The following is a 27,895-nucleotide window of genomic DNA, read 5'->3' on the forward strand; positions in this document are numbered from 1 at the left end:
CGTTTGTACGATAGTTCATGTATTTTTTGCTCATTCTTCAAATCAATATTTTTTTTAATATATTAAATTATGTTTTTTACACTAAAACAACACACACTTTGATAACAATCAGTAAAATTTGAACTCTTCTAACACATTATTTTTTTTCTCGCTGCAGACGCTTGACAGCAGTTTAAGCTTCTAACTTAGAACCTTATCTTCTTTGCTATAACTTTTTTGCTTTTTCTTTGCTATAGGACTTTTTTACACTAATTGTGAACTTGCTTTGCTAGATTAAGGGATAAAATTAAGGGGAAGGGGTAGTAATGGGACAGATTCTTTGGGTGTATGTGTGTATATATACACCGTAAAATTCGGACCTTGGAGGGCACCTGATTATAAGCCGCACCCGGTAGATTTTTCAAAGATAAACCATTTTCTAAGTACATAATAGAATAGAATAGAATAGAATATGCCTTTATTGTCATTGTTACAACATGGGATATGCTGTGACAACGAAATTGGACGACTCCAGTTCCACATTTACAGTGAGGATAAGGAAACAAAGAGATGAGCACATAGACAAATGTTTGTCTATCACCAGTCAGACGTTGCTTCTTGTAATGCATTGGTTTTAGTATATTATAACATTGGTAAAATGGCGGCGCCCTCTGTTGGCTGCGGCTGCATCGGCTCGCTACAACGGGTCAGGTGTATCGACATTTCGTTCTATGTACATTGTTACAAAGAATGACAATACAAAGGAAATTATTATTATTATTATTATATTATTATTATATGAGTATTAAATGTAACATCCTACATGCCCACATTTCTTGTGTAAATATTGTGTAAATTATAACCTTTATCTTCTTAGTTCCTTTATCTCCTTTGTTTTCTTTTATCCTCACTGTTAAATGTGAAACTGGAGTGCCACATCCAATTTCGTTGTCACAATATGTTCAACCCATTTTGTAACAATGACAATAAAGGTATATTCTATTCTATTCTACTCTAAAGAGTTCAAACCGATTCGTCACGCAGGAATACGGCCAGTTATTGGAAAGTGGAAATTTTCTTTTCCTCAGAGTTCAGCAAATTCGCAGAAAGTCCCTTTAAGAGAAGCGATTTCTCACCGGATTGGTTGCATTCCCTCCAGCAAACCGTGTCAGAGGCACTAGACTGGCCTCGAAGGCTGACTTTATATCGCACAGGAAGTCATTTGGGTGACTAAAGACGATTACAAATGTGTTCTTTAGTTGACGAGTGGAGATTTTCGACAATTGCGGAACCTGGTGTGCTTACGGGGTCACGTGGATTTTTGCTGCTTAGGTTGTATTTACTAACAAAAGGAGGAGGAGATCATGCCCGAGTACTCTAGTCTACTTGATTTTCATCGAGGGTTCGCGGCAGTTATCTCCGTGGTCCAAATGCGTTCCTCAAATTCTGCTTTTATGAGGGTAAGACGATTTATTGGTGGAAATGTGACCTTGTTTTGTTTCTTGTTTACTGTCCTTACTTGTCTTACTTTTCAGGGTTAGGGGTTAGGGTTACTGTCTGAGATTGAAATGTGAGCTATTAATGTTCTGTATGGAAGCGAGTAAAAGGCAGTATTGTTTACTTTTAAGGGTTAGGGTTAGGGTTAGGGGTTAGGGTTAGTGTTCGGGTTAGGGTTACTGTCTGAGATTAAAATGTGAGCTTTTAATGTTCAGTATTGAAGTGAGTAAAAGGTGGCATTGTTTACTTTTAAGGGTCAGGGTTACGGATAGGGTTAGGGGTTATGGGTTAGTGTTCGGGTTAGGGTTACTGTCTGAGATTGAAATGTGAGCTTTTAATGTTCAGTGTTAAAGTGAGTAAAAGGCGGCATTGTTTACTTTTAAGGGTCAGGGTTAGGGTTAGGGGTTAGGGCTTAGGGTTAGTGTTCGGGTTAGGGTTAGGGTTACTGTCTGAGATTAAAATGTGAGCTTTTAATGTTCAGTGTTGAAGCGAGTAAAAGGCGGCATTGTTTACTTTTAAGGGTTAGGGGTAGGGGTAGTGTTAGGGGTTAGTGTTAGGGGTTATGGGTTAGGGTTAGGGTTAGGGTTACTGTCTGAGATTAAAATGTGAGCTTTTAATGTTCAGTGTTGAAGCGAGTAAAAGGCGGCATTGTTTACTTTTAAGGGACAGGGTTAGGGTTAGTGGTCAGGGGTTAGGGTTAGTGTTCGGTTTAGGGTTTGGGTTACTGTCTGAGATTGAAATGTGAGCATTTAATTTTCAGTATGGAAGCGAGTAAAAGGCAGCATTGTTTTCTTTTGAGGGTTAGGATTAGGATTAGGGTTGGGGTTAGGGTTAGGGGTTAGGGTTAGTGTTCGGGTTATGGTTAGGGTTACTCTCCGAGATTGAAATGTGAGCTTTTGTTGTTCAGTTTGGAAGCGGGTAAAAGGCGGCATTATTTACTTTTAGGGTTAGGGGTTAGGATTAGGGTTAGGGTTACTGTCTGAGATTGAAATGTGAGCTTTTAATGTTCAGTATGGAAGCGAGTAAAAGGCAGCATTGTTTTCTTTTGAGGGTTGGGATTAGGGTTAGGGGTTAGGGTTAGTGTTCGGGTTATGGTTAGGGTTACTCTCCGAGATTGAAATGTGAGCTTTTAATGTTCAGTATGGAAGCGGGTAAAAGGCGGCATTATTTACTTTTCAGGGTTAGGGTTAGGGTAAGAGTTAGGGTTAGGGGTTATGGTTACAATCTGAGATTGAAATGTGAGCTTTTAATGTTCAGTATGGAAGCGGGTAAAAGGCGGTATTATTTATTTTTCAGGGTTAGGGTAAGAGTTAGGGTTAGGGTTACCATCTGAGATTGAAATGTGACCTTTTAATGTTCCGTATGGAGTAAAAGGCGGTATTATTTACTTTTAGGGTCAGGGTTAGGGGTTAGGGGTAAGGGTTAGTGTTAAGGGTTAAGTTTAGGGTTACTGTCTGAGATTGAAATGTGAGCTTTTAATGTTCAGCATGGAAGCGAGTAAAAGGCGGCATTGTTTACTTTTAGGGTTAGGTTAGGAAGCAATCTTTCTTTCTCAAGGTCCCCCAAAAAATTGGAGGTCCTTGAGAAAGTAAGTTTCTGCACTGGCCATTCAGGAAACTGGAGCGTTTCTTGTCTTACCTGCGTTTGTTTAGTCCATCTGGAAAGAGAGTGTTAAGTTTTCTTATCCAGTGTTTTTCTGCCTCACGTCTTTTAGGGTTAGAGTTAGGGTTAGGGGTTAGAGTGAGGATTAGGGGTTAGGGTTACTGGCTGAGATTGAAATGTGACCATTTAATGTTCAGTATGGAAGCGAGTAAAAGGCAGCATTATTTACTTTTAAGGGTCTGGGGTTCGTGAAGTGAAACCGTAGCAAATATATGTCTTTAGTAAAGGTGTGTTGAAATGTGAGCTTTTTTAAAGCGTTGAAATAAAACACTATTTACTCAAATAATGAGATAAAACACGCTGACTATCTTATACAGTACGCATGATATCTCTCTGCTATTTGTCAAAATGCTCTCGCTCTGCATCACTGCGTCCGGAAGATGGCGATATACAATTGGTTGAACTACCTCTCACAATGCCTTTCTCTTCATTCAGTTTCGAAACCTGTGTTCTTCATATATAATAATTAATAATAATAATAATAATTTCCTTTGTATTCTCATTCTTTGTAACAATGTACACAGAATGAAATGTCGATACACCTGACCCGTTGTAGCGAGTCGATGCAGCCGCAGCCAACAGAGGGCGCCGCCATTATACCAATTAGGTATGTCTCGGCCGAGGCGCGAACCAGCGACCTCCCAGTCTCAAAGCGGGCACACTACCATCTAGGCTACTGAGCTGGTATACTGTACTGTATTTATTTTCTGGGTCCCAGGGCTTGAAGTGATGCTAAAGGGAGAAGCAAAACATGGTAACCATGGAAACGAGGCTTGCGATGAATAATAATCATAATAATAATAACAATACATTGCATTTCGAAGCGCCTTTCAGGACACCCAAGGTCTCTGTACATATGAGTAGGACACAACAGTAAACGGAGAATAAAACAAGCAAGTAATAAATAGCCGATAAAACACATATTAGTTAAAAGGGGCAGTGTGTGAGGCATATGGTCAAGAATAGGCCAGTCTGAAGAGGTGAGTTTTGAGTCCGGATTTGAAGGTGGACAGGGTTGCAGAATTTCGGCAGTCAGGCGGCAATGAGTTCCAGAGCTGGGGGGCAGAGCGGCTGAAAGCTCTGCTCCCATGGAGCAGAGGCAGGCAGGGGGTATAATGAGATGGAGGGAGGAAGCTGATCTGAGAGTGGCATTGTGAAGGAGGTTGGAGAGGTAGGGAGGTGTAAGGTAGAAAGGTCTCATATTTATCAGACAGACCCAATTGCAGGACACAAGAAGACCTAAAAAACAGGGATGTGATTTAAACCCGAACAGAAGTGTTCATTCTATAAGAAATATATAACAAATAACACAATATTACAAATCATCTGAACAAACTACCACAACGACTGCGTTTTCAGGGAGTCATTGCCCTTTTAAGATCTCAAACAAATCTAAAACCTCCACAAAGTTGATCAAGATGATTTTGTGGAAAAAGACAGCTCTTCTCATTGTGATTATTTAAGTCAAAAAGACTCGATATAGTTGCTCAAAATCAGTGTTCCCCCTAAGCTGCGTGCGTGCGCGATTGCGCACTGCTCGCACATTCTCGGCGCACAAGAAAATCTAGCCAGCTCACAAAAATCAGGGCTCAAAATTACTATTTAAGAAGCGACTTAAGTCAAAGTTACAGTGCATGAAGGTCAAAATACAAGGGTTCCCCTGATGTTGTGTCCTAAATGCGGTATTTTGAAGTCAATGTCGAACGAAGTTGAAAAGTAAAGTCAGTAGAGTTTGTCGAGAACCGGCTTCTTCGGCTCGGCTCACTAAAAGGAACCGGCTCTTTCGGGTCCTAAACGGCTCTTCAGGTTGTTTTTGCTTCTTTAATCCCAACATGACCAAATATTATGTAAAATGATGCACAAAATGACTTAAAGGAAGGGGGGAATGGAACAAAAAAGAAAAAAAGAAAAAAATACCAAAATAAAAAAGTAGTGAAAAGCTGAGAAAAAAAGAAACAAAAGGAAGAGAGAAAAAAGAAGGAAAAATTTAGAAAAAAATCCAGAAAAAAAGAAAAGAAAGAAATGTAGGAAAAAGTAAATAGGGAACAAAAAGAAAAAGTAACAGCTCGGAAAAAATAAACACAATGAGATTTTTTTTTAAGGAATTTAAAAAGAAGGAGAAAAAAAAACACAGAAAAAAGAAGAAAAAGTTTGTGTTGCATTCAAATAATTTCCAATGATATCAAGTGAATCTTGTTGCCAACATTGTACTTCCACTAAAAAATGTGATTAATTACAGTTCTGTATCTTGCAACCGACTCAATAAGCCCCCAAAAATGTTAATATTATGCGACAAAATATATCAGGAAATAAAAAGAAATGGATATCTTGTGAAAGAATTGTAAGAAGGAATGATGTTTGTAGGCCGTACAACCTTTGCAATAATACATGAGTCAATTCATTCAAAAGAGAAAAATAATTTTGCATTGCCGGAAACTCCGCAAAATGTAACTTGATGTCAAGTTTTGGACATGTTTGATAATTCATTACCTTGCCACACTTAGGATTATGGTGGCTCACTGTTGTTTCAAGCGTTGCTCACCGACTTTGTGTGAATGCTCAGACCCGTAAGGAAAATTACAAAGAACATTGCTCAAAATACAAAAAAAAACAGTGTTTGGACGCGTGTGATGGTTTTTGCTATGCACTCCAGGAAGCGCGTTTGTGACTGCACACAATGACGCATCTGGTAAGCCGAGTCAGGGACACAGTGTCGCATTGAAGAGCAGCAAAGAACAAGTCATGCTAAAGGGCACAGCTGACTTGAACGTGCACCCTCAACCCAGAAAAGCAGAAAAAGCAGCATCTTCATATATGTAGTCCATTGGACTCAAACCAGGGGCACTACCCAGGGATACTTTCCATGGAAACTCCAATGAACCGCTCTCCTGCTGCCCACACTGCAAAAGGAAAAATAACAATCTTATCCCAATTGCAGATTGCTTCTCCCCATTCTAAACATTGTTTTTTGTTATTTTTGCTAGATTCAAAAATCATGTGACTCATTTTATGGATTGTTTTTATTCTCATCTCATCTCATTAGCTGCACCGCTTATCCTCAGTAGGGTCGCGGGGGCGCAGGAGCCCATCCCAGCAATCATCGGGCAGTGGGCAGGGGACACCCTGAACTGGTTGCCAGCCAATCGCAGGGCACACAGGGACAGACAACTCGCTCGCTCATTCACACCTAGGGACAATTTGGACCGGCCAATCCACCTGAAATGCATGTCTTTGGAATGTGGGAGGAAACCGGAGTGCCCGGAGGAAACCCACGCAAGCACGGGGAGAACATACAAACTCCGCACAGGAAGTCCGGTAGCTGGATTTGAACCCACACGGGAGGTTCCCAAGACCTTCGAACTGTGCCTGCACACGCGCTAACCGCTGCGCCGCCGTGCTGCCCTGTTTTTATTGTACTTACCGTAAATTCCGGACTATAGAGCGCACCTGATTATAAGCCGCACCCACCACATTTTAAGAGGATAACCGCTTTTGTACTTACACAAGCCGCACCTGTTTATAAGCCGCATACGCCCACATTAAAACATGTAACACAATCACACAATTAACCCAAACCCGACTTTGAGTCCCGAGATTGTAACTGAAAATAAAGTACACAGTCCAAAAACCACAGCCGGCAAAATAAACAGAAAATGTTACCGGTTCTTTATATCTAATGCAGTCCTGCAGAGTCCGGGTGCTCGTTGAAAGTAATCCAAGGATAAAAATGTATATTTCCAAAGGTAAAGGTGGGAAAAATATATATCCACTATTGTCCGCCGCGTCCACAAACACGTCTCACCTTTACTCCACTTCCCGTCAGCCCCCGTTGTTTTCGCCTCTTCATTTTGATACGCCCGTGGAAAACAAATCAGAATAAGTTTCTAAAATAAATGCATTACAAAAATATACAGTTGCAAATACATATTATACACGGTTACACATATTTACAAAGAAAGACGATACACCGAGAGAGTTTTCAAAGCTTTAATAATAATATTATAACTTTCATCCCAAACCGTGCCTGTGAAGGGTAGCAAAACGCTACTAACAACACGCTCGCCAAACAATTAACGGGTCTGTTAAAAAAAATCATACCGCACATATAGAAATCACGGTAAACCGTCCTCATCTTCCTACTTATAACTGATGTCATCGAAGTTGTCTTCCTTCAACATGGGAAAGAGACTTTGTCATTTAGACGTCGTCCCACGCTCCCTTATTCTAAAACACGCTAGCAACACGCTTGCAAAGCAAGGTTTACGTGCAGTAGCTCTGTTTCCTTCTTTATCGGACTGCTCGATTGCGTTTAGCTTGAAAGCTACGTCATGTGCCTTTCTTTTTGCAATTTGCATGATGAGGATATGTCCACGCTAATTTAATTTGTGCACAAGCTAAGAAGTTGCAGTCTTCCTCGGCGCATATATTCCACCGGTCTAAATCTTACCTTTTGTACTCGAGCGCCGCTGGCGACTGTTAGAAAAATTACATAAATTGGCCGCATCACTGAATAAGCCGCAGGGTTGAACGTTTGGGAAAAAAGAAGCGGCTTATAGTCCGGAATTTACGGTAATTTTTGAAGGCTAACAAAACAAATGATGATTTTTTTAATTCATTGTAACCTTGTATCTGATATTCAGTGGAAAATATAAAAATAAAAGTCAATTAATCAATTATTGTTGAAGAAAAACTACCAATACAAGCGCATCTATACGATATAGCAGAAAGCATGTTTTCAGAACGATCATATTGAAAATCCCTCCAACGATATCTGCATTAATCTTTTCCCATTCCTGCATAAATTCCACTCTCAGAAGATATATGTAGTATATAGAGCATTAAAATATCCATCCATCCATCCATTATCTGTACCGCTTGTCCTCAGTAGGGTCGCGGGGGTGCTGGAGCCCATCCCAGCTATCTTCGGGCAGTGGGCAGGGGACACCGAGACAGATAACTCACTTGCTCATTCACACCTGGGGACAATTTGGACCGGCCAATTAACCTGACATGCATGTTTTTGGAATGTGGAAGTAAACCCACGCAAGCATGGGGAGAACATGCAACTCCGCACAGGAAGGTAGATAGCTGGATTTGATCCCATGACCTCAGAACTGTGCGTCAAACCACTCAACCGCTGTGCCGCCCCCATCATTAAAATATAATCGAATTAAAATGGACCTTAAAATACTCGGATAAAAATATAGAAAAAATACAAATATAAGTTACCGTATTTTCCGCACTATAATGCGCACATAAAATCTGATTTTTTAAAAAAAAAAAGCTGACTATGCGCCTTATAATCCGGTGCGCCTTATATATGGATCAATATTGAATTGCAAGGTCTCGCAACTAAGAGAAGCAGCCACCAACTCCATTTTTCGCGTAGAAGAAGAAGTGCGCTGTGCATACTGGGATATATTAAACAACAATTCTCTTTTATTTGTGCGTTTGTATAAAGACCCTGAAATGGCTCCTATTAAGAGACACGCTTACAACGCAGAGTTTAAACTCAAGGCGATCGGTCACGTAGTAGAACACGGAAATAGAGCAGCAGCGAGAGAGTTTAACATTGATGAATCGATGTTGCGGAAGTGGAAGAAGCCTGAGGATGAGCTGTTTACGTTTTACATTTTACAGTTTTTATGTTATTGCTTTATTGTTATTGTTTTACACTTGTTATTGTTTTTGCACATTACGAGTGTCACTATATTGCGATTGCGCTAACGTTTAATTTACCATAACAGTATCAGACGTTTTTTTGCGTGTTAACTAAATGGAGGAAAAGTAAAATGTTATGCCTTGCTGTTGTTCAAAGATGTTAAAGATGGGTCACGAAAATGCTTTACCTCAGAGAAAATAATAAAACAGCTGTTTATTCATTTTGGTAGTGAATGAAATTGTGGAAAGCTTGTTTGTTATCTATTAATAAAGTTTGACTGACCTATCTGACTGTTTTGTTGACATTCCCTTTAGCGCGGCACCATCTAATGGTTGCATAACGTAACTACATCCTCTACTGTAGCCAAGTCAAGTCAAGTCACATTTATTTATATGGCCCTTAATCACAAAAAGGTCTCAAAGGACTGCACAGGATTACAATTACAAAATTGCACAATTACCTGATCTTAAACCAGCATGCACTTATAGCGCCTTATAATGCGGTGCGCCTTATGTATGGAAAAAGTTTTAAAATATATCATTCATTGAAGGTGCGCCTTATAACACGGTGCGCCTTCTAGTGCGGAAAACACGGTAAATGGGAACAAGTATTTATCAATGGGACAAGTTGTTGCTTTTGGTTTATGGATAGAAAAATGGATGAAGAGATGGATGCATAGATGGATGAGTGGATTAATGGATCTACAGATTGATAAATTGATGGTTTCATGAATGGATGGAGGGAGGGAGGATGGTGTGATGGAGGGGGGCAGGTAAAGATTGATGGATAGATGGAGGGAGGTATGCAGTTTTGGATGGATGGATGGTTGGACGGACGGACGGACGGACAGATGAAGGTAAGGGGGTGAGGGAGAGAGGTAGTTATGAGTAGGTGGATGGATGGATTAATTGATCAATGGAGTGATAAAAAGAAGATTTCATGGATGGATGGCGTGATGGAGGGCAGAAGATAGGGATTGGTTGATGGGTGGATGGATGGAGAGAGGTAGCCATTTTTGGATAGATGGATGGATGAGGGAGGGAGAAAGATAGTTATGGATGGGTGGATAGAGGGATGGATGAATAGATAAAAGGAAGGTTTTCAGGATGGATGGAGGGGGGCAGGTAGAGATTGATGAATGGATGATGAGAGGTAAGCAGTTTTGGATGAATGGATGGATGGATAGAGGGATGGATGGATGGATGGATGGATGGATGGCCAGACAGATGGAGGTAAGGATGTGAGGGAGAGAGGTAGTTATGGGTGGGTGGATGGATGAATTATTAGATCAATAGATTGATAAAAGGAAGTTTTTACAGATGGATGGCGTGATGAAGGGCAGAAGATAGGGATTGATTGATGGGTGGGTGGATGGAGGGAGGTAGGCAGTTTTGGATGGATGGATGGATGAGGAACGGAGAAAGGTAGATATGGATGGGTGGATAGATGGATGGATAATGGATCAAAGGAAAGTATTGACGATACCTGGTTGAATGAATGTATGGACAGATGCATCAATAGACAGATCCGGGTGATGGAGGAACATCTCTATGAACATCTGTTCCTCTCAGGAATATTTTGACTGGCGCACAAGTTTGACCGATTCCTCTTCATCTCCAACAAAATGGGATCTTCTACACTGGGGAAGGCGGCTTCTCTCGACACTCTCCTCAACGAATGCATCCATGCATTTGGTGAGTTCCTCACATACTATCCCCAGATAACATCAAAGGTCTCAAAGCAAGTTTGGTTTGTTTTTGGTCTTCAAAGATGACACGGGAAAGCTGCAGACCAACCTACCTCGCGTTCTTCTGCTGATGCACCGCTGGTATGTTTCATCCTCAGAACTGGCTGCAAAGCTCCTCATGATATATCCTAAAAGTGCATCAGGTTGCTCAACTCTAAGACCGTGATGACCTCTTTGATATAAGATGATGAAGCAGATTGAATTATGTTCTCACCAAAAACTTCTTTAACCCCGTTCCACATACCGTGACTGCAACGACAACGACTGCCAGAAAACCAGACTGAAGATTTGCTACTTAATGAGGTGAGAAGCCAACGTGCGCATACGGATTTGAGGAACAATGACCTAAATCTTTACAGTAGCTACACAAATGTGAGAGCTTCATTTGCCAAGCAGGTATTGGATCGGGACGTTCCCTGCCGAGTTCGATCTGGACCTGGGCCTCATTCGAATAACAGAGGAGTTCCGGGAAGTGGCTTTAAGGCTGGGATGTGAGGAGCATTTCCAACTTATCGACATCTCTACCATGTAAGTTGACAGACGTTTGATAAGCAGGTGTGGTGTACCTTCATGCCACCCATCTCAAAATAGCCCATCCTCAGAAACATTGAGACCCCACGAGGTGACATCTTGGATAGGGCTCCACTCCGATTGATGATTGTTCCAACAGTGGACCTTTTTTCACCAAGCTGCTGAGCAATTGTTTCTTAGCCCTTTCCAGCCTTGTGGAGGTGTACAATTTTGTGTCTGGTGTCTTTGGACAGCTCTTTGGTCTTTGCCATGTAACAAGTTCAAGTCTTACTGATTATATGGGGTGGACAGGGGTCTTTATGGAAATAATAACAAGATGAGCTTCAAGAGTTAGGCGACTTCCTCCTCCGTGGCAGAAAGTGGCCGAAAAAAAGCGTTCCAGCCATTTTCTCTACCGCATCAAGCTTTCTTATTCCACTTTTCATTTCAAAAGGAACTCTTCTTTACACCAACATTGAATGGATTCACGCTATATTAAACAAAAACGTTCTTAGTGTGCTAGAGATACAGTACACGTTGTTATGATTACACACGAACCAGGAAGTAGAAGCCGGATTTCTTCTTCAGGGAGGATGCTGGGTGACCTCTCACAGCGCCACACAGTGGCAGAAAGAGTCACTACAGTACTGTCCTCTACTCAGAAAAAGATGCACACAATACAAAATCTAATTTACAGGAATGTCTGGATATTTTTCGACATCCCGGAAAAAATGTTCTTATCTATCGTTTCACATAAGTCGAATGTTCGTAAGTAGGGGAGCGTTTGTATAGATCAGGGGTGTCAAACATGCGGCCCGGGGGCCAGATCAGGCCCGCTAAGGGATTGAATCCGGCCCGCGAGACAGACAACGCTCAGAGAAGCGCAAGAGAAAAACGAGCTGCAGGTCTAAATATGTCCACTTGATGTTGCCAAAGCCAGGTGCCTCTCACAAAGACGGTGTACTTGTATTTCTTCTCTCTCTCTCTCTCTCTTTCTCTCTTTCTCTTCCTCCCTTTTTCTCTCACTCTCCGTGTCTCTCTCTTTCACTTTCTGTGTCTCTCTCTCTTTCTTTGTTTCTCTTTGTCTCTTTCTCTCTCTGTGTCTTTTTACCTTCTTTTGCTCTTTCTTCCATTTTTCCTTTTCTCTCTTTTGCTCTCTCCTGCTTTCCCCTTCTCTCCTTCTCTTTTCTCTCCTTCCCCCTTTCTCTCTTTTTATTTCTCTTTGGATATCATTCTTTCTCTCTATTTCTTTCCCCCTCTCTCACTATTTGTCTTTATATCTTTTTTGTTTCTCACATTCTCTCTCCCTCTCTCTTTCTCCCTTCCTCTCTTTCATTGTCCCACCCTCTCTCTTTTCTCCTTCGCTTTGTCTTATTTCTTTCTCTCTTTTTCTTTCTCTCTAATCTACTAGTCCGGCCCCCGAGAGAATGTTTGTTCTATCGTGTGGCCCCTGAGGTAAAATGAGTTTGACACCCCTGGTATAGATGAACAATCAACAAATTGATTTTTTTCAAAATAAAAGCCTTTAATGCCATTAAAACTCTTAAAATGCCAAGTCCACCGGAATAAATAAGATTTTCATTCATATTCAACTCAAGTCAAGTCATGTTTATTTGTGACGCCCTTAATCACAAAGAGTCTCAAAGGGCTGCACAGACCACAGATTATTACAAACCACAGACTATTATGACACCATCCCCTGATCTAAAACCTTCATGAGGGCAAGGAAAAACTCAAAAACCTCAACATGAGGAAAACGAAGAAACCTTAGCGTGTGTTTGAAAGTACAGACACTATGACACTATGGGTGATATTACGTTTGTCAATATCCAGAGCAGTTTTTGAGAACAAGTCACGGCATTTAGATGGACCAATAACTAGCATTTCGGTCTTTTCAGAGTTAAGGCGCAAGAAGTTGAGTGGCATCCATTCTTTTATCTCAGTGAGGCAGGCCTCCAAATTTCCACAATTTAGTGTGGCAGATTCCTCCATCGGAAGATATATTTGAGTGTCATCTGCGTAGCTATGGAAACTGATATTATACTTGCGAATAGTCACCTAATGGAAGCATGTAAATGCGGAAAAGAAGGGGCTTAAGTACTGAACCCTGCGGAACACCACAGGCAACACTAAAGGGCTCACAAATTTAAATTTCACCAATCACCATATTTAAATGACTAAGCTCTAAATACAAAAACAAGTACTGTTCAAGTCCCTCATTTTCACACAAAAACAATCCCATTGCCTAACCGTTCGTAAGACTCTGTTTTTATTTTGTTTTTTATTTTGCAGTCCTTCTTACGACTGGATGCGGAAGTTGACGCAACGTAAAAAGCAAGTGAAGAAAGGCAAAGCTTCGCTGTTGTTTGATCACCTGGAACCAATGGAGCTGGCCGAACATCTGACTTTTTTGGAGTTTAAGTCCATCAGGAGGATTTCGGTATGAGCGTTACTATGGTTATTCTTGCTTCGTCTTTCTTTTTGAGCAGCTATGCCATGGTCGGGACCTAGGATTTTCATAAAGTACATCCGGCTTAGAGATAAAATAGGACTTGTGATATTTTAAATATACTTCTTGATGCTGAGCCGATTGTCAAACATGCAAAACCCAGTCGATACAGTGTATCAAAGGGTTCCGACCAATATATATAGAATTCAATTTTAACCTCAGTCTGGGTGTCCCAGTTTTAGCTGTTAATTGTTAAATAATCCTTTATATCAGGGGTGTCAAACTCAATTTAACTCGGGGGCCTTACAATAGAACAAACATTCTCTTGGGGGCCGGACTAGTCGATAAGAGAGAAAGAAAACAAGAGAAAAATAAATAGGAGAAAGACAGGGAGAGAAAAATGGAGAGTGTGGGACAAGGAAAGAGAGAAAGGTAAAAAGAGAGAGAAAGAGAGAGAGGAAAGAGAGAGAGAGAACGTGAGAAATGAAAGAGATAAAAAGAGAAATAGCGAGAGGGGAAAAGAAAGAGAAAGAAAGAAATACAAAGAGAAATAGGAAGAGAGAAAGAGAGGAGAGGAAAGAGGAGAGAAAGAGAGAAGGTAAAAGCAAGAGAGAGAGAAAAGGAAAAGGAAGAGAGAGCGTAAGAAGGTAAAACGACACACAGAGAGAAAGAAACGAAGGGGAACAAAGAGAGAGAGAAAAGAGAGAGAGAGCGCGAGAAACAAAAGAGATAAAAAGAGAAATAGCAAGAGGGGGAAAGAAAGAGAAAGAAAGAAATCCAAAGAGAAATAGTGTCGTCTGCACTGAAGGTAAATACGGTATCCTTCTCATTGCAGTATTTTGTGACATTTTTACAAAAGAACTTTACTTGCACCCTTGTTTTGAAACCATTATTCAAAACGAAATTACACACTCTTTACTAAAATATAAACATTTTAATCCAGAATTACAGGAAGCGTGCACTCTCTCTCCCTTTTTCCAGTGTCGTGTGCACTGAAGGTAAATACGGTATCCTTCTCATTGCAGTATTTTGTGACATTTTTACAAAAGAACTTTGCTTGCACCCTTGTTTTGAAACCGTTATTAGGGACGAAAATAACAGTCAAAATGAGCGTCAGCACTCTTAACTAATTGTGTGAGGGAGTTTAATTTTAAATGGTATTTCATATTGATATGGGACACAGGCTCTGTTATTATTTCATCGATTTTATGAAACCATCAAACGTCACACAGTGAAATCAAATGCGCTGAAGAATTGGCGTTCGTCTGGAGAGTAATGTTGGCGGTTTTGTTGAATTTTGTCTTAAAATGTACAATAAAATCAAAATATTTTTGCTCTTATGGCTTTTTGGGTCATAAAGATTCCCGACCCCTGAGCTATCCTGTTTTGATCACAGGGTTGGGTAGGGTTACTTTAACTGGATTACTTTCAATGATTTTTGATTACTCCAATACCAAATATGCTAATAAAAGACAAAAGAAACTAAATATGAATAAAATCATGACTCACAACACGCGGTAAGCTTTCTCTCCTGGCTTTGATCTCTTTGATCTCTGGCAAAACTAACATAAAATGCAGGGTCGGGTAGGGTTACTTTAACTGGATTACTTTCAATGAGTTTTGGATTACTCCAATACCAAATATGCTAATAAAAGACAAAATAAATTAAATATGAATAAAATGATGACTCACAACACGTGGTAAGCTTTTCTCCTGGCTTTGATCTCTTTGATATCCGGCAAAACGAACATAAAATGCGAACAGGGTTGGGTAGGGTTACTTTAACTGGATTACTTTCAATGACTTTTGGATTACTCCAATACCAAATATGCTAATAAAAGACAAAAGAAACTAAATATGAATAAAATGATGACTCACAACACGTGGTAAGCTTTCTCTCCTGGCTTTGATCTCTTTGATCTCCGGCAAAACGAACATAAAATGCGAACAGGGTTGGGTAGGGTTACTTTAACTTGATTACTTTCAATGACTTTTGGATTACTCCAATACCAAATATACTAATAAAAGACAAAAGAAACTAAATATGAATAAAATGATGACTCACAACACGTGGTAAGCTTTCTCTCCTGGCTTTGATCTCTTTGATCTCTGGCAAAACGAACATAAAATGCGACAGAAACAAAATGAAAATAAATCCAAACAGCTTGACAATGTCCATGTATTCTGTTACTCCCCAAGCCTGCTCAAAATTTAGTACTTTTATTCATATTTAGTTTCTTTTGTCTTTTATTAGCATATTTGGTATTGGAGTCATCCAAAAGTAGTTGAAAGTAATCAAGTTAAAGTAACCCTACCCAACCCTGTTTGACCAGACATGAAAAAGAACATTCCATTGTTTCTATCATGGGTTCAGTTCCTGGATTATAAGAGCTACGTGATCCACGGTTGCTTGGTCGACAATCCAACACTGGAACGTTCAATCGCTCTGTTCAATGGAGTTTCACAGTGGGTTCAACTTATGGTGCTAAGCAAGCTGACGCCTCCAACCAGGGCAGAAGTTATCACCAAATACATCCATGTGGCACAGGTAAGCTTCCACAGCTTCCATGTTTTTCCATTTTTATTTTTTCCCCGCATTTTCACGTGAAAATGCTTTAAAGTCTTAAAACCCGGAATACTATTAGTTGCATACCTCCATGCCCTTACAAACTGTCGTATTTTCCCTTACACCATATATTTTTTCAAACGTGTTTATTTATGTCGTTTAACATGTAATATTGTACATGTGTTTCGTGATATCATATATATTGTTAATTAACGTTTTGTTGTGAGAGTTGCTCGACATGAATGAGGTTCATTATAAAAAAGTCTAAAAATGAAGTCGCTCGGACGTTCACTGTAGAAGTAAAAAATACATGCAAATAGAATTACTGTATTTTCCGCACTATAAGGCGCACCTAAAAGCCTTTATTTTTTTCAAAAGCTGACCATGCGCCTTATAATACAGTGCGCCTTATTTATGGATCAATATTAAGTCGCAAAGTCTTCCAACTAATTTGCAGCCGCCGACTAGATTTTCCCCCGAAGGCGAAGTAGTGCGCGGTGTATGCTGGGATTTATTTACCGGCGTTTCATTGGCTATTCAATGTGTCAATCATCATTTGAATCGATCACTATTGGCTAAAGTTATTCGGAGGTCAAGGGGCAGATCCTTTTTATCATTTACAGGCTGGCATTGGCTTAAATGGCAAAACAAAGCCTGCAATTGGCCAAAAAAGATGAATGTTTATAGCACGTGGTTGACGGCATACAGAAAGCATTTTTTACTATTCTGTATTTGTAAATATTTTATTCTCCTGGATTTACTACACTCACGGATATCAGAGGACCACGGCTGCACATTATTATTGAACACAACGACTTCGGTGAGCTACTCCGGCTATATATTTTCCCTGTATCTTGTTTCAGACTGAACTCTATGTTTCTGTGATCAGCGGTGCAGATAATGGATGGAATGGAGTGTCTATTTTTAAATTAAACTCAATTCCAAGTGTTTATTGTCATATGCACAGTAAAGTTGCGAGCGAAAAAGAAAATAGAAACTAAGGAATGGTTGGCATTTCTTGAATCCCAAGACTTTAACCTTCCGAATGATATTTGGAACGATGCATTTGAGTGATTGGTGACATCGTACAGACACTGTTTCCGCACGTGTTCTCGACACGTATTTGCAAGCTTTGGGAATGTTAAGGGGGTAATAAGTTGGACTGAATCATCTGACTATTTTGTCGACGTTCCCATTGTAGCGCCTTATAATCCGGTGCGTCTTATGTATGTCAAATATAGGACCAAAAACTATTTTTTCGGGGTGCGCCCTATAACCCGGTGCGCCTTATAGTGCGGAAAATACGGTAAGTAGAATAATACATTTTCTTATTGAAATTATGAATTCATTTTCTGCATTCAATTATTGTTGGTAATACACTGATTAAAGGGATAACCACAAACCTGTCTTTTTTTCATTTCCTCCTTTTATTCTTAACTTCTTTTTACAACATAATAATTCGTAATATAATGCATCAAAGCAAGTGAGCCGTTTGAGAGCCGGCTCTCTTTAATGAGTTGAGCCGAAAAAGCCGGTTCTCTAAAAAGAGACGGACTTCCTTTCACTGCACAACTACCACAGAATGATGCATGATGGGAAATCCCCAGGCGGCAGACACATGCGCACAGTAGCATCAAACCGCTCGTTTCGTTTGCAACGAAAAAAACGATACCGAGATAGAGGCTACCGCGGCGAACTCGTTTGACTTGATTGATTTGCCGTTTCGATATAGTCGGTACCCATCATTGACGAATTTGCGTTTTTCCGTACAGATTTTCTTGTACGTCGTACGCTTTAAAATGCATAATAAACGTACTTTGTACGGCAAAAATGATTGATTGACAGGTATGTTAGTTGACTAACGTGTTTCAGACGTTCTAATTTTAAAAACTTGTTTTGTACAATCAGAAACTTCTGCAACTGCAGAACTTCAACACGTTAATGGCGGTGGTGGGAGGTCTTAGCCACAGTTCCATTTCCCGTCTGAAGGAGACGCAATCTCATCTTTCTCCGGACGTTGTTAAGGTAAGTCCTTATGCAAATCTATGAGAGCTATATTTTTTTATTCAACGTAGAAAATAATAATAATATTAACATCAAGGTTAATGCTTTAAAGCAGGGGTCTCAAACTTACGACTCAGAGGCCAAATGTGACTCCCAGGGTGGTAGTTTGAGGCCTCAATACGAAAGGGACAGTGTGTATTATTTTCCCACTAGATGTTGCTGTGTTCTGTTGTGCCACTGAAAACGAGTGAAAAAAGCACAGCGGAAGACAAAGTGACCAAATTGCACCTTATTGCTTTTGAAATGAAGAGAAGTAAGAAAAAAAAGAAATTAAAAAGAAAAGGTTAAAAAATAGACAAATGAAAAAAAAGAGATAGGACAAATGTAAAACTCAAGGGAGGGAAAATGAATACCGTATTTTCCGCACTATAAGGCGCACCTAAAAGCCTTTATTTTTTCAAAAGCTGACCATGCGCCTTATAATACAGTGCGCCTTATTTATGGATCAATATTAAATCGCAAAGTTTTCCAACTAACTTGCAGCCGCCGACTAGATTTCCCCCCAAACGCCAAGTAGTCCGCGGTGTATGCTGGGATTTATTTACCGGCGTTTCATTGGCTAACCAATGTGTCAATCATCATTTGAATGGATCACTATTGGCTAAAGTTATTCGTAGGTCAAGGAGCGGATCCTTTTTATCATTTACAGACTGGCAAAGGCTTAAACGGCAAAACAAAACCTGCAATTGGCCGAAAAAGATGAATGTGTATAGCACGTGGCTGACGGCATAGAGAAAGCATTTTTTTCTATTCTGTATTTGTAAATATTCTATTCTCCTGGATTTACTACCCTCACGGATATAAGAGGACATTGGCTGCACATTATTATGAACACAACGACTTCGGTGAGCTACTCCGGGTTTTATATTGTCCCTGTATCTTGTTTCAGACTGAACTCGATGTTTCTGTGATAAGCGGTGCAGATAATGGATGGAATGGAGTGTCTATTTTTTAATTAAACTCAATTCCAAATGTTTATTGTCATATGCACAGTAAAGTTGCGAGCGAAAAAGAAAATAGATACTAAGGAATGGTTGGCATTTCTTGAATCCCAAGACTTTAACCTTCCGAATGATGGAACGATGCATTTGAGTGACATCGTACGGACACCGCATCCGCACGTGTTCTCGACACGTATTTGCGTCTTTGCGAGCTTTGGGAATGTTAAGGGGGTAATAAGTTTGACTGAACTATCTGACTGTTTTGTCGACGTTCCCATTGTAGCGCCTTATAATCCGGTGCGTCTTATGTATGTCAAAAATAGGACCAAAAACTATTTTTTCGGGGTGCGCCCTATAACCCAGTGCGCCTTATAGTGCGGAAAATACGGTACTTTGATAAAAAATAAAAAAAACAAAGGAAAAAATGGCTTTCTTCCCCCGTGTTTGTCCTATTTCGACGACCCCCAAACTCTGAATTCAAACCCCAGTAAACATTGAAGAGAGTGAAGCATGGTGGTGCAAGTATCATGGTTTGAGCATGGCTCTCCTACTCTGGTCTTGGGCCCATTTATCGCATACCAGGGATCATGGATTAGTTTTATCTAGATACTTGAAGAGGTTATGTTGTCTTATGTTAAAGAGGACATGCCCTTAAAACAGGTGTTTCAACAAGACAATGGCCTCAAACACACCAGTAGACGAACAAAGTCTACTTCCAAACCAATAAAATTAACGTTATGGAGTGTCCAACCCAATCCCCAGATCTCAATCCAATCAAGAACTTGTGGGGTGATATCAAAAATGCTGTTTGTGTAGCAAAACCAAGAAATATAAATGAATTGTTAACTGTTGATTAGCAATCATGGAATGAAATAAGCGAAAGGTGCCACATGTTGGTGGACTCTATGCCACACAGATGTGAACAAGTTATATAAATACTGTAAATTCCGGACTATAGAGCGCACCCGATTATAAGCCGCACCCACCACATTTTAAGAGGATAACCGCTTTTGTACTTACACAAGCCGCACCTGCATATAAGCCGCATGCGCCCACATTAAGACATGTAACACAATCACAAAAGTAACCCAAACCCGACTTTAAGTCCCGCGATTGTGGGGTTTTTAAGGGTTATTGATCTATCTTCGTTATTCATTATCCATTATCCGTTATCGGTCAGTTCATAATACGCTACAAAGCCTAGGAGCCGGGACACTTACTCTCAGCCAAAAGGCCAAGCTAAGGTCCTAGCCCTAAAGCCTTGCGAATGCACCGTTCCCGGAGGTACTGCAATACCGGGCCGATGCGTGGAGTGGACAGAGCAAGCTCCTATTCCATCTCCGGATTGCAAAAATCAAAGACATTAATACAAATTCAGAACCACATCTGTAACTAAATATAAAGTACTGAGACCAAAATCCACAGCCGGCACAAACGGAAAATGATACCGGTACTTAAGGTTTGATGCAGACCTGCAGAGTCCGGGTCCCGTTGAAAGTAATCCAAGGAAAAAAAGTCTATATTTCCAAAGGTAAGGGTGGGAAAAATATATATCCACTATTGTGGGCCGCTGCCACAAACACGTCTCACCTTTACTCCACTTCCCGTCAGCCCGCGTTTGCTCCGCCCCTTATTTTGATTCGTCCGTAGAACACATAACAGAATAAATCTCTAAAATAAATACATTACAAAAATATACAGTTGCAAATACATATTATACATGGTTACACATATTTACAAAGAAAGACGGTACACCGAGAGAGTTTTCAAAGCTTTAATAATAATATTATAACTTTCATCCCAAACCGTGACTGTGACAGGTAGCAACACGCTACTAGCAACACGCTCGCAAGACAGTAAAGGGGTCTGTTAAAAAAAAAATACCGTACTTGTAATAATCACGGTAAACCGTCTTCATCTTCCTCCTTAAAACTGACACCATCAAAGTCGTCTTCCTCAGTGTCGGAAAGAGACTTTATCACATAGACGTCATCCCTAAAGTAAAGTTTCCAGGCAATAGCTCTGTTTCCTTCTTAATCGGATTGCTCGATTGCTTTTAGCTTGAAAGCTGCTTCATGTGCCTTTCTATTTGCATGATGAGGGTAACTTTACGCTAATTCAATAGAAGGTATATTACATCTAGTTATTTGTAATTTTCTCAATTACTCACGTTACAAATGGCTCTGATGGAATATACTTGATTTCATACTATTTTTATTACTTATTCTCTATTTTTCTACTCTTTTATAGGATTCTGTTTAAAAACATGCATACTTTCAGTCTTTATTTTGAAGGGTACAGGAAACTCATCATGGTATGTTTTTACAACTGCTTGACTTCTTCTAAATAAAAACAATCACGTCACTGGGCCACGAGGAGAAAGAGGAGTTACTGGGGGCCTCCTGTTGATATCAAACCTGCATCTTCCTTGACTCTCATATCAGCCAAAGATTAATATCCCAAATTAATCTGTCATTTAATTTGTGCACAAGCTAAGAAGTTGCAGTCTTCCTCGGCGCATATATTCCACCGGTCTAAATCTTACCTTTTGTACTCGAGCGCCGCTGGCGGCCGTTAGAAAAATGACATAAATTGGCCGCATCACTGAATAAGCCGCAGGGCTGAACATTTGGGAAAAAAGTAGCGGCTTATAGTCCGGAATTTACGGTAACTGTGGTCATGAAACTAAATATTAGGATTGCAAAATCCTACCTTTATTGGGGGAAATATAAAATAGTTTTGAGTCAACAGTAGACACTGCTATTTTTTTTTAATAAACCCCTTTGATTTTTTTTTTTTTTTCCTCCATTAACTTGTTCTTTGTTGCTCAAAATATTCGCACCCTGACACAGATGTGGCGAGAAATGACGGAACTCGTCTCTTCCAACAACAACTACTCTTACTACCGCAAGACCTTCAGCGACTGTCAAGGTTTCAAAATCCCCATCCTGGGGGTGCACCTGAAGGACCTCATCGCCATGCACGTGGTCTTCCCAGACTGGGTGGAAGACGGCAAAAAGCTCAACCTGGTGAAGATGCAGCAGCTCTACGCCACCTTCAGTGAGCTGGTGGCGTTGCAGAGCGTGTCGGCCCAAGTGGAGCCCAATATGGACCTCATCTATTTGCTAACGGTGAGAAGTTCCTTCATTTCGCTTCATTGAAGTTATTGTTTTGAGATTTGAGGAAATACCGTATTTTCCGCACTATAAGGCGCACCGGGTTATAGGGCGCACCCCCGAAAAATAGTTTTTAGTGCTATATTTTCCATACATAAGGCGCATCGGATTATAAGGCGCTACAATGGGAACGTGGACAAAACAGTCAGATAGCTCAGTCAAACTTATTACCCCCTTAACATTGTGTCTCAGACATGTACGGAAACAGTGTCTGTACGATGTCAACAATCACTCAAATGCATCGTTTCAAATATCATTCGGAAGGTTAAAGTCTTGGGATTCAATAAATGCCAACCATTCCTTAGTTTCTATTTTCTTTTTCGCTCGCAACTTTCTGTGCATTTGACAAACACTTGGAATTGAGTTTAATTTAAAAATAGACTCATCACAGAAACATCGAGATCAGTCTGAAACAAGATACTGGGAAAATATATAGCCGGAGTAGCTCACCGAAGTCGTTGCGTTCAATAATAATGTGCAACCATGGTCCTCTTATATCCTTGAGTGTAGTAAATCCAGGAGAGTAAAATATTTACAAATAGTTAAATATTTTAGTTTCCATTTTATTTTTTGCTGGTAACTGTGTGGACGGCAAAGTAAGAATTTGATTGTGCAGGGAAACGGGTTTCTTTACTGTGCATATGACAATAGACACTTTGAATTGAATTTAGTTTAAAAATAGACTGATCACAGAAACATCAAGATCGTTCTAAAACAAGATACCGGGAAAATATAAAGCCGCATAGCTCACCTAAGTTCTCTTGCAGCCATCACCTTCAATAATGATACGTAACCATGGTCTTCTTACAACCGTGAGTGTCGTAAATCCAGGAGAGTCAAATATTTACAAATACAGAATAGTAAAAAATGTTTTCTCTATGTCGTAGTGCAACCCAACGTGTGATTCACATTCATCTTTTTCGGCCAATCGCAGGCTTTGTTTTGCCCCTTTAGCCTATGCGAGCCTGTAAATGATAAAAAGGATCCGCCCCCTTTACCTCCGAATAACTTCAGCCAATAGTGACTGATTCAAATGATGATTGACACATTGGTTAGGAAATGAAACGCCGGTATATAAATCCCAGCATACACCGCGGACGAAAATCTAGTCGGCAGCTGCTTGCCTTAGTTGCAAGACTTTGCGACTTAATATTGATCCATATATAAGGCGCACTGTATTATAAGGCGCATGGTCAGCTTTTGAAAAAAATAAAGGCTTCTAAGTGCGTCTTATAGTGTGGAAAATACGGTACATATGAGAGCAAAATGAATCTGCTTATTCGATTACAGAAGAAAACTATTTGGATTGTGCATAATCCGGAATATAAAGAACAAATGAACAGTTTATAAAATCCAACATTTTAAAGTTTTAAGGTAAAGTAAAACTATAATCCATAACTTTAAGGTCCCATATCCTAGCACAAAATTGAAAAGCCGTTGTGCTACCCAAAATGCTATTCATTTATTGGACGGGTTAGATCAGGGGTGTCAAACTCATTTGAACTGGGGGCCACACGATAGAACAAACATTCTGTCGGGGGCCGGACTAGTAGATTAAAAAGAAAGAAAAAGAGAGATAAAGAAATAAGAGAAAGAGGGAGGGAAAAGGAGAGAGGGCGGGACAAAGAAAAAAAAGAGAGGGAGAGAGCGTGAGAAACAAAAGAGATAAAAAGTCGTGAGAGAGGGGGAAAAGAAAGGGAGGGGAAGAAAGAAATCCAAAGAGAAATAGAAATACGGAAGGAGAGAAAAGAGAAAAGAAAGTGCAAAGGGTAAGAAGAGAGAAAAAGAAAAGAGAGAAAAGGAAGTTAGAGAAAAAGAAGTTCAAAAGACACAGAAAGAGAAAGAGACAAAGAGGAACAAAGGAAGAGAAAAAGAGAGACACAGAGTGAAAGAGACAGAGACAGAGAGTGGGAGAAAAGGGGTGGAAAACAGAGCGAGAGAGAGAGAGAGAGAGAGAGAGAGCGAGAAAGAGAAATAAATACAATTACAGTGTCTTTGTTCGAGGCACCTGGCTTTGGCATGATCAAGTTGACATATTTCAACCTGCAGCTTGTTTTTCTCTTGCGCTTCTCTGAGTGTTGTCTCGCGGGCCGGATTTAATACCTTAGCTGGCCTGATTTGGCCCGCGGGCCGCCTGTTTGACATCTGTGGGTTAGATGATGACCTTGAAAATGTCCCATATTTATATAATTTTTGAATATTATGTACTCTACATATTCTGGAAAAAATAAACTAAAAAGTAGTAATACTTTTTCTTTGTGTATTACATTGAAGAAAATAAGTATTTACACACCCTGCAACTTTGATATTTCTGCCACTTAGAAATCACGGAGAGGTCTGACATTGTCATCGTAGGTGAATGTCCACTGTGAGAGAGCTAAACTAAAAAGAAAAATCCAGAAATCACAATGCATGATTTTTTTAACGATTTGTTTGTGTGATATAGCTTCAAATAAGTATTTGAACACCTGAGAAAATAAATGTTAATATTTGGTAAAGTAGCCTTTGTTTGCTATTACAGAAGTCAAACGTTTCCTGTAGTCTTTCAACAGGTTTCCAGATACTATAGGAGGGATCTTGGCCCACTCCTCCATACAGCTCTTTTCTAGATCAGTCAGGTTTCTGGGCTGTCGCTGAGAAACACAGAGTTTGATCCTCCTTGAGATTTTTGATTGGGTTCACGTCTGGAGACTGGCTGGGCCATGCTAGAACCTTGATATGCTTCTTACGGAGCCACTCCTTGGTTTTCCTGGCTGTGTTTTTCGGGTGAAGGAAAGAGGTTGTTCCCCACGGCCTCAGTCATCCTCTTTTTAATGCAGTGCACTCGTCCTGTCACATGTGCAGAAAAACACCCCCAAAGTATGATGCTACCACCCCAATGCTTCACAGTAGGGGTAGTGTTTTTTTTATCTTACTCTTCATTCTTCTTCCTCCAAACACTTAGTGGAATTATGACCAAAATGTTATATTTTGGTCTGATCTGACCACAAAACCTTCTCCCATGACTCTTCTGTCTCTTACCAAATGGTCGTATGCAAACTTAAGACGGGCTTTGACATGTGCAGGTTTAAGCAGGGGAAACTTTCGTGTCATGCATGGTTTCAGATCATGACGTCTTAGTGTATTACCTACAGTAACCTTGGAAACGGTGGTCCCAGATCTTCTCGGGTCCTTGACCAACTCCTGTCGTGAAGTCCCGGGCTGATTCCTCAACTTTCTTAGAATCATTGAGACCCCACGAGGTGATATCTTACATGTGGCTCCACTCCGATTGAGATTGACCGTCATGGTTAGCTTCTTCCATTTTCTAATGATTGCTCCAACAGTGGACCTTTTTTCACCAAGCTGCTTGGCAATTGTTCCTTAGCCCTTTCCAGCCTTGTGGAGGTGTACAAGTTTGTCTCTGGTGCTTTTAAAGAGCATGTTACAAGTCTCACTGATTGTATGGGGTGGACTGGTGTCTTAATGCAGCTAATGACCTCAAATAAGTACCGTAATACAATTTTTCTCACAATTATTGAATTTTCTCCAAGAATTATATTAATCAAACAAAACTTTTGCAGCTTTCTTTAGATCTTTACTACACCGAAGACGAGATTTACGAATTGTCCTTGCTCCGCGAACCACGGAATCCTAAATCACTGGTAGGCTTTCTTTCTTTCAGACTTCCTATCTCCTCGGATATCTTTATATGTTTTATCTCTATTTAAATCCTGTCCTACTAGCCCACCTCTCCCACAACTCCCACCAAACCACTTGTGCCACTGGACTGGGCCTCAACTGTCACTGCCAAACCGGACCCCACTGTGGTCAATAAGCACATCCGGAAAGTGGTTGATGTAAGTACTTGATTTAACCTACTTTATATATATATATATATATATATATATATTAGGGTGGTCCTTATTTTTCGACTTTTAAAATTTCATGCTCTGACCCCTTGAATATGTTCCAATATATACAAAACGTAATTAGGCAAAGTTTCATCAAAATCAAAGGATATTTAGAGGTCGCTCAAGGCCTCTGAAATTTTGGTATGAAAAATAAGGATTTTTCGCACATTATATCAGACCTAGTGTACAAAGTTACTTGTAACTTTTCTTGTGTTACAATTATAAGCAATGGACTGAAATTGGATGTTCTAAAACGCCGTACACATAGGGTTAAGATTTCCGTTTTTTTCTCGAAAATTGCCAAAATTTTACCATTTTGGGAAATTTCAAAGTCGTTGAGCTACCTCTAAATATTATCCAAATTGTTCAAAATTGCACACAGTGTGTTTTTATCGATATAGGAACATATCTGGGGGGTCAGAGCCCAATATTTCAAAAAAAAAATTTTCGACCCCCATTAAGGACCACCCTAATATATATATATATAAATATATATATATATATATATATATATATATATATATATATATACAGGGTTGGGTAGGGTTACTCTAACTGGATTACTTTCAATTACTTTTGGATTAATCCAATACCAAATATGCAAATAAAAGAGAAAAGAAACTAAATATGAATAAAATGATGACTCACAACACGTGGTAAGCTTTCTCTCCTGGCTTTGATCTCTTTGATCTCCGGCAAAACTAACATAAAATGCAGGGTTGGGTAGGGTTACTTTAACTGGATTACTTTCAATGACTTTTGGATTACTCCAATACCAAATATGATAATAAAAGACAAAAGAAACTAAATATGAATAAAATGATGACTCACAACACGTGGCAAGCTTTCTCTCCTTGCTTTGATCTCTTTGATCTCCGGCAAAACTAACATAAAATGCAGGGTTGGGTAGGGTTACTTTAACTGGATTACTTTCAATTACTTTTGGATTACTCCAATACCAAATATGCTAATAAAAGACAAAAGAAACTAAATATGAATAAAATGATGACTCACAACACGTGGTAAGCTTTCTCTCCTGGCTTTGATCTCTAAAATGCGACAGAAACAAAATGAAAATAAATCCAAACAGCTTGCCGACATCATTTTTGCCGTTCCATGTGTTCGGTTACTCCCCGAGCCTGCACAAAATGTAGTCATTTTATTCATATTTAGTTTCTTTTGTCTTTTATTAGCATATTTGGTATTGGAGTAATCCAAAAGGAATTGAAAGTAATCCAGTTAAAGTAACCCTACCCAACCCTGTATATTAGTGCTGTCCAAAATAACGCCTTAATGCAAATCAATTTTAAAGGCCTCATTCATTTTAGCACGATATTAATGTTGAGTGTGATCGAGTAAGCTGTGGCCCCTGGCGGCAAAATCAGAAAAACTACAGGATCCGCTTGTAACCCGGAAACCAAAACAAGAGACACGCATGTGTTTGGTCTTGCGGCTTGCCAATTGTCTAATGGATACGTAAAAAAATTCTGAACGAGAAGTTGCAAGATGGATCGGTTGACAATGTCATGGTTACCGATGTGATGCAACTGTGCCCGCTCCTTTGCCGCCAACTGCCTCGGACTCTGATTGGCTCCCTTTCCCTATTCAAACCCACTCCTTTCTGTCACCTGTTGTCAGTCCGTCTGCGAACCTCAGTTAACACTAGGCAAGCCTTTTTCGACCCCGACTCCCACCTGTTTTTTGCTCCCGTCTGTCCCCCGGCTTCGACCCGTTTTTGATCCTGACCAC

General features: G+C 40.0%; 1 protein-coding gene and 1 pseudogene across 4 annotated transcripts in view; one reads left to right on the forward strand and one right to left on the reverse strand.

The window, feature by feature from the left end:
* rasgrp3 (RAS guanyl releasing protein 3 (calcium and DAG-regulated)) overlaps window positions 1–27,895 on the forward strand; it is a 60,558-nt gene that overhangs the window by 7,671 nt on the left and 24,992 nt on the right. For 2 of the 4 annotated variants that reach the window (XM_088350977.1, XM_088350976.1), the window contains exons 3-12: window positions 10,372–10,494; window positions 10,571–10,670; window positions 10,788–10,850; window positions 10,944–11,075; window positions 13,350–13,497; window positions 15,881–16,054; window positions 17,981–18,097; window positions 21,930–22,208; window positions 25,817–25,897; window positions 25,979–26,092. In XM_088350977.1, the coding sequence (XP_088207103.1) occupies window positions 10,425–10,494; window positions 10,571–10,670; window positions 10,788–10,850; window positions 10,944–11,075; window positions 13,350–13,497; window positions 15,881–16,054; window positions 17,981–18,097; window positions 21,930–22,208; window positions 25,817–25,897; window positions 25,979–26,092 (1,278 nt within the window). In that variant the 5' untranslated portion in view covers window positions 10,372–10,424. Of the gene's footprint in view, window positions 1–1,238; window positions 1,440–10,309; window positions 10,495–10,570; window positions 10,671–10,787; window positions 10,851–10,943; window positions 11,076–13,349; window positions 13,498–15,880; window positions 16,055–17,980; window positions 18,098–21,929; window positions 22,209–25,816; window positions 25,898–25,978; window positions 26,093–27,895 lie in introns of those variants that run through there. The other 2 variants (XM_088350979.1, XM_088350978.1) reach the window with 2 other exon arrangements.
* On the reverse strand, window positions 20,340–20,477 carry LOC148354368 (U2 spliceosomal RNA; annotated as a pseudogene).

Source organism: Urocampus carinirostris, chromosome 13, assembly GCF_059441175.1.
Source record: "Urocampus carinirostris isolate Australia breed hairy pipefish chromosome 13, RoL_Ucar_1.0, whole genome shotgun sequence".
In the NCBI taxonomy this organism is placed as follows: domain Eukaryota; kingdom Metazoa; phylum Chordata; class Actinopteri; order Syngnathiformes; family Syngnathidae; genus Urocampus; species Urocampus carinirostris.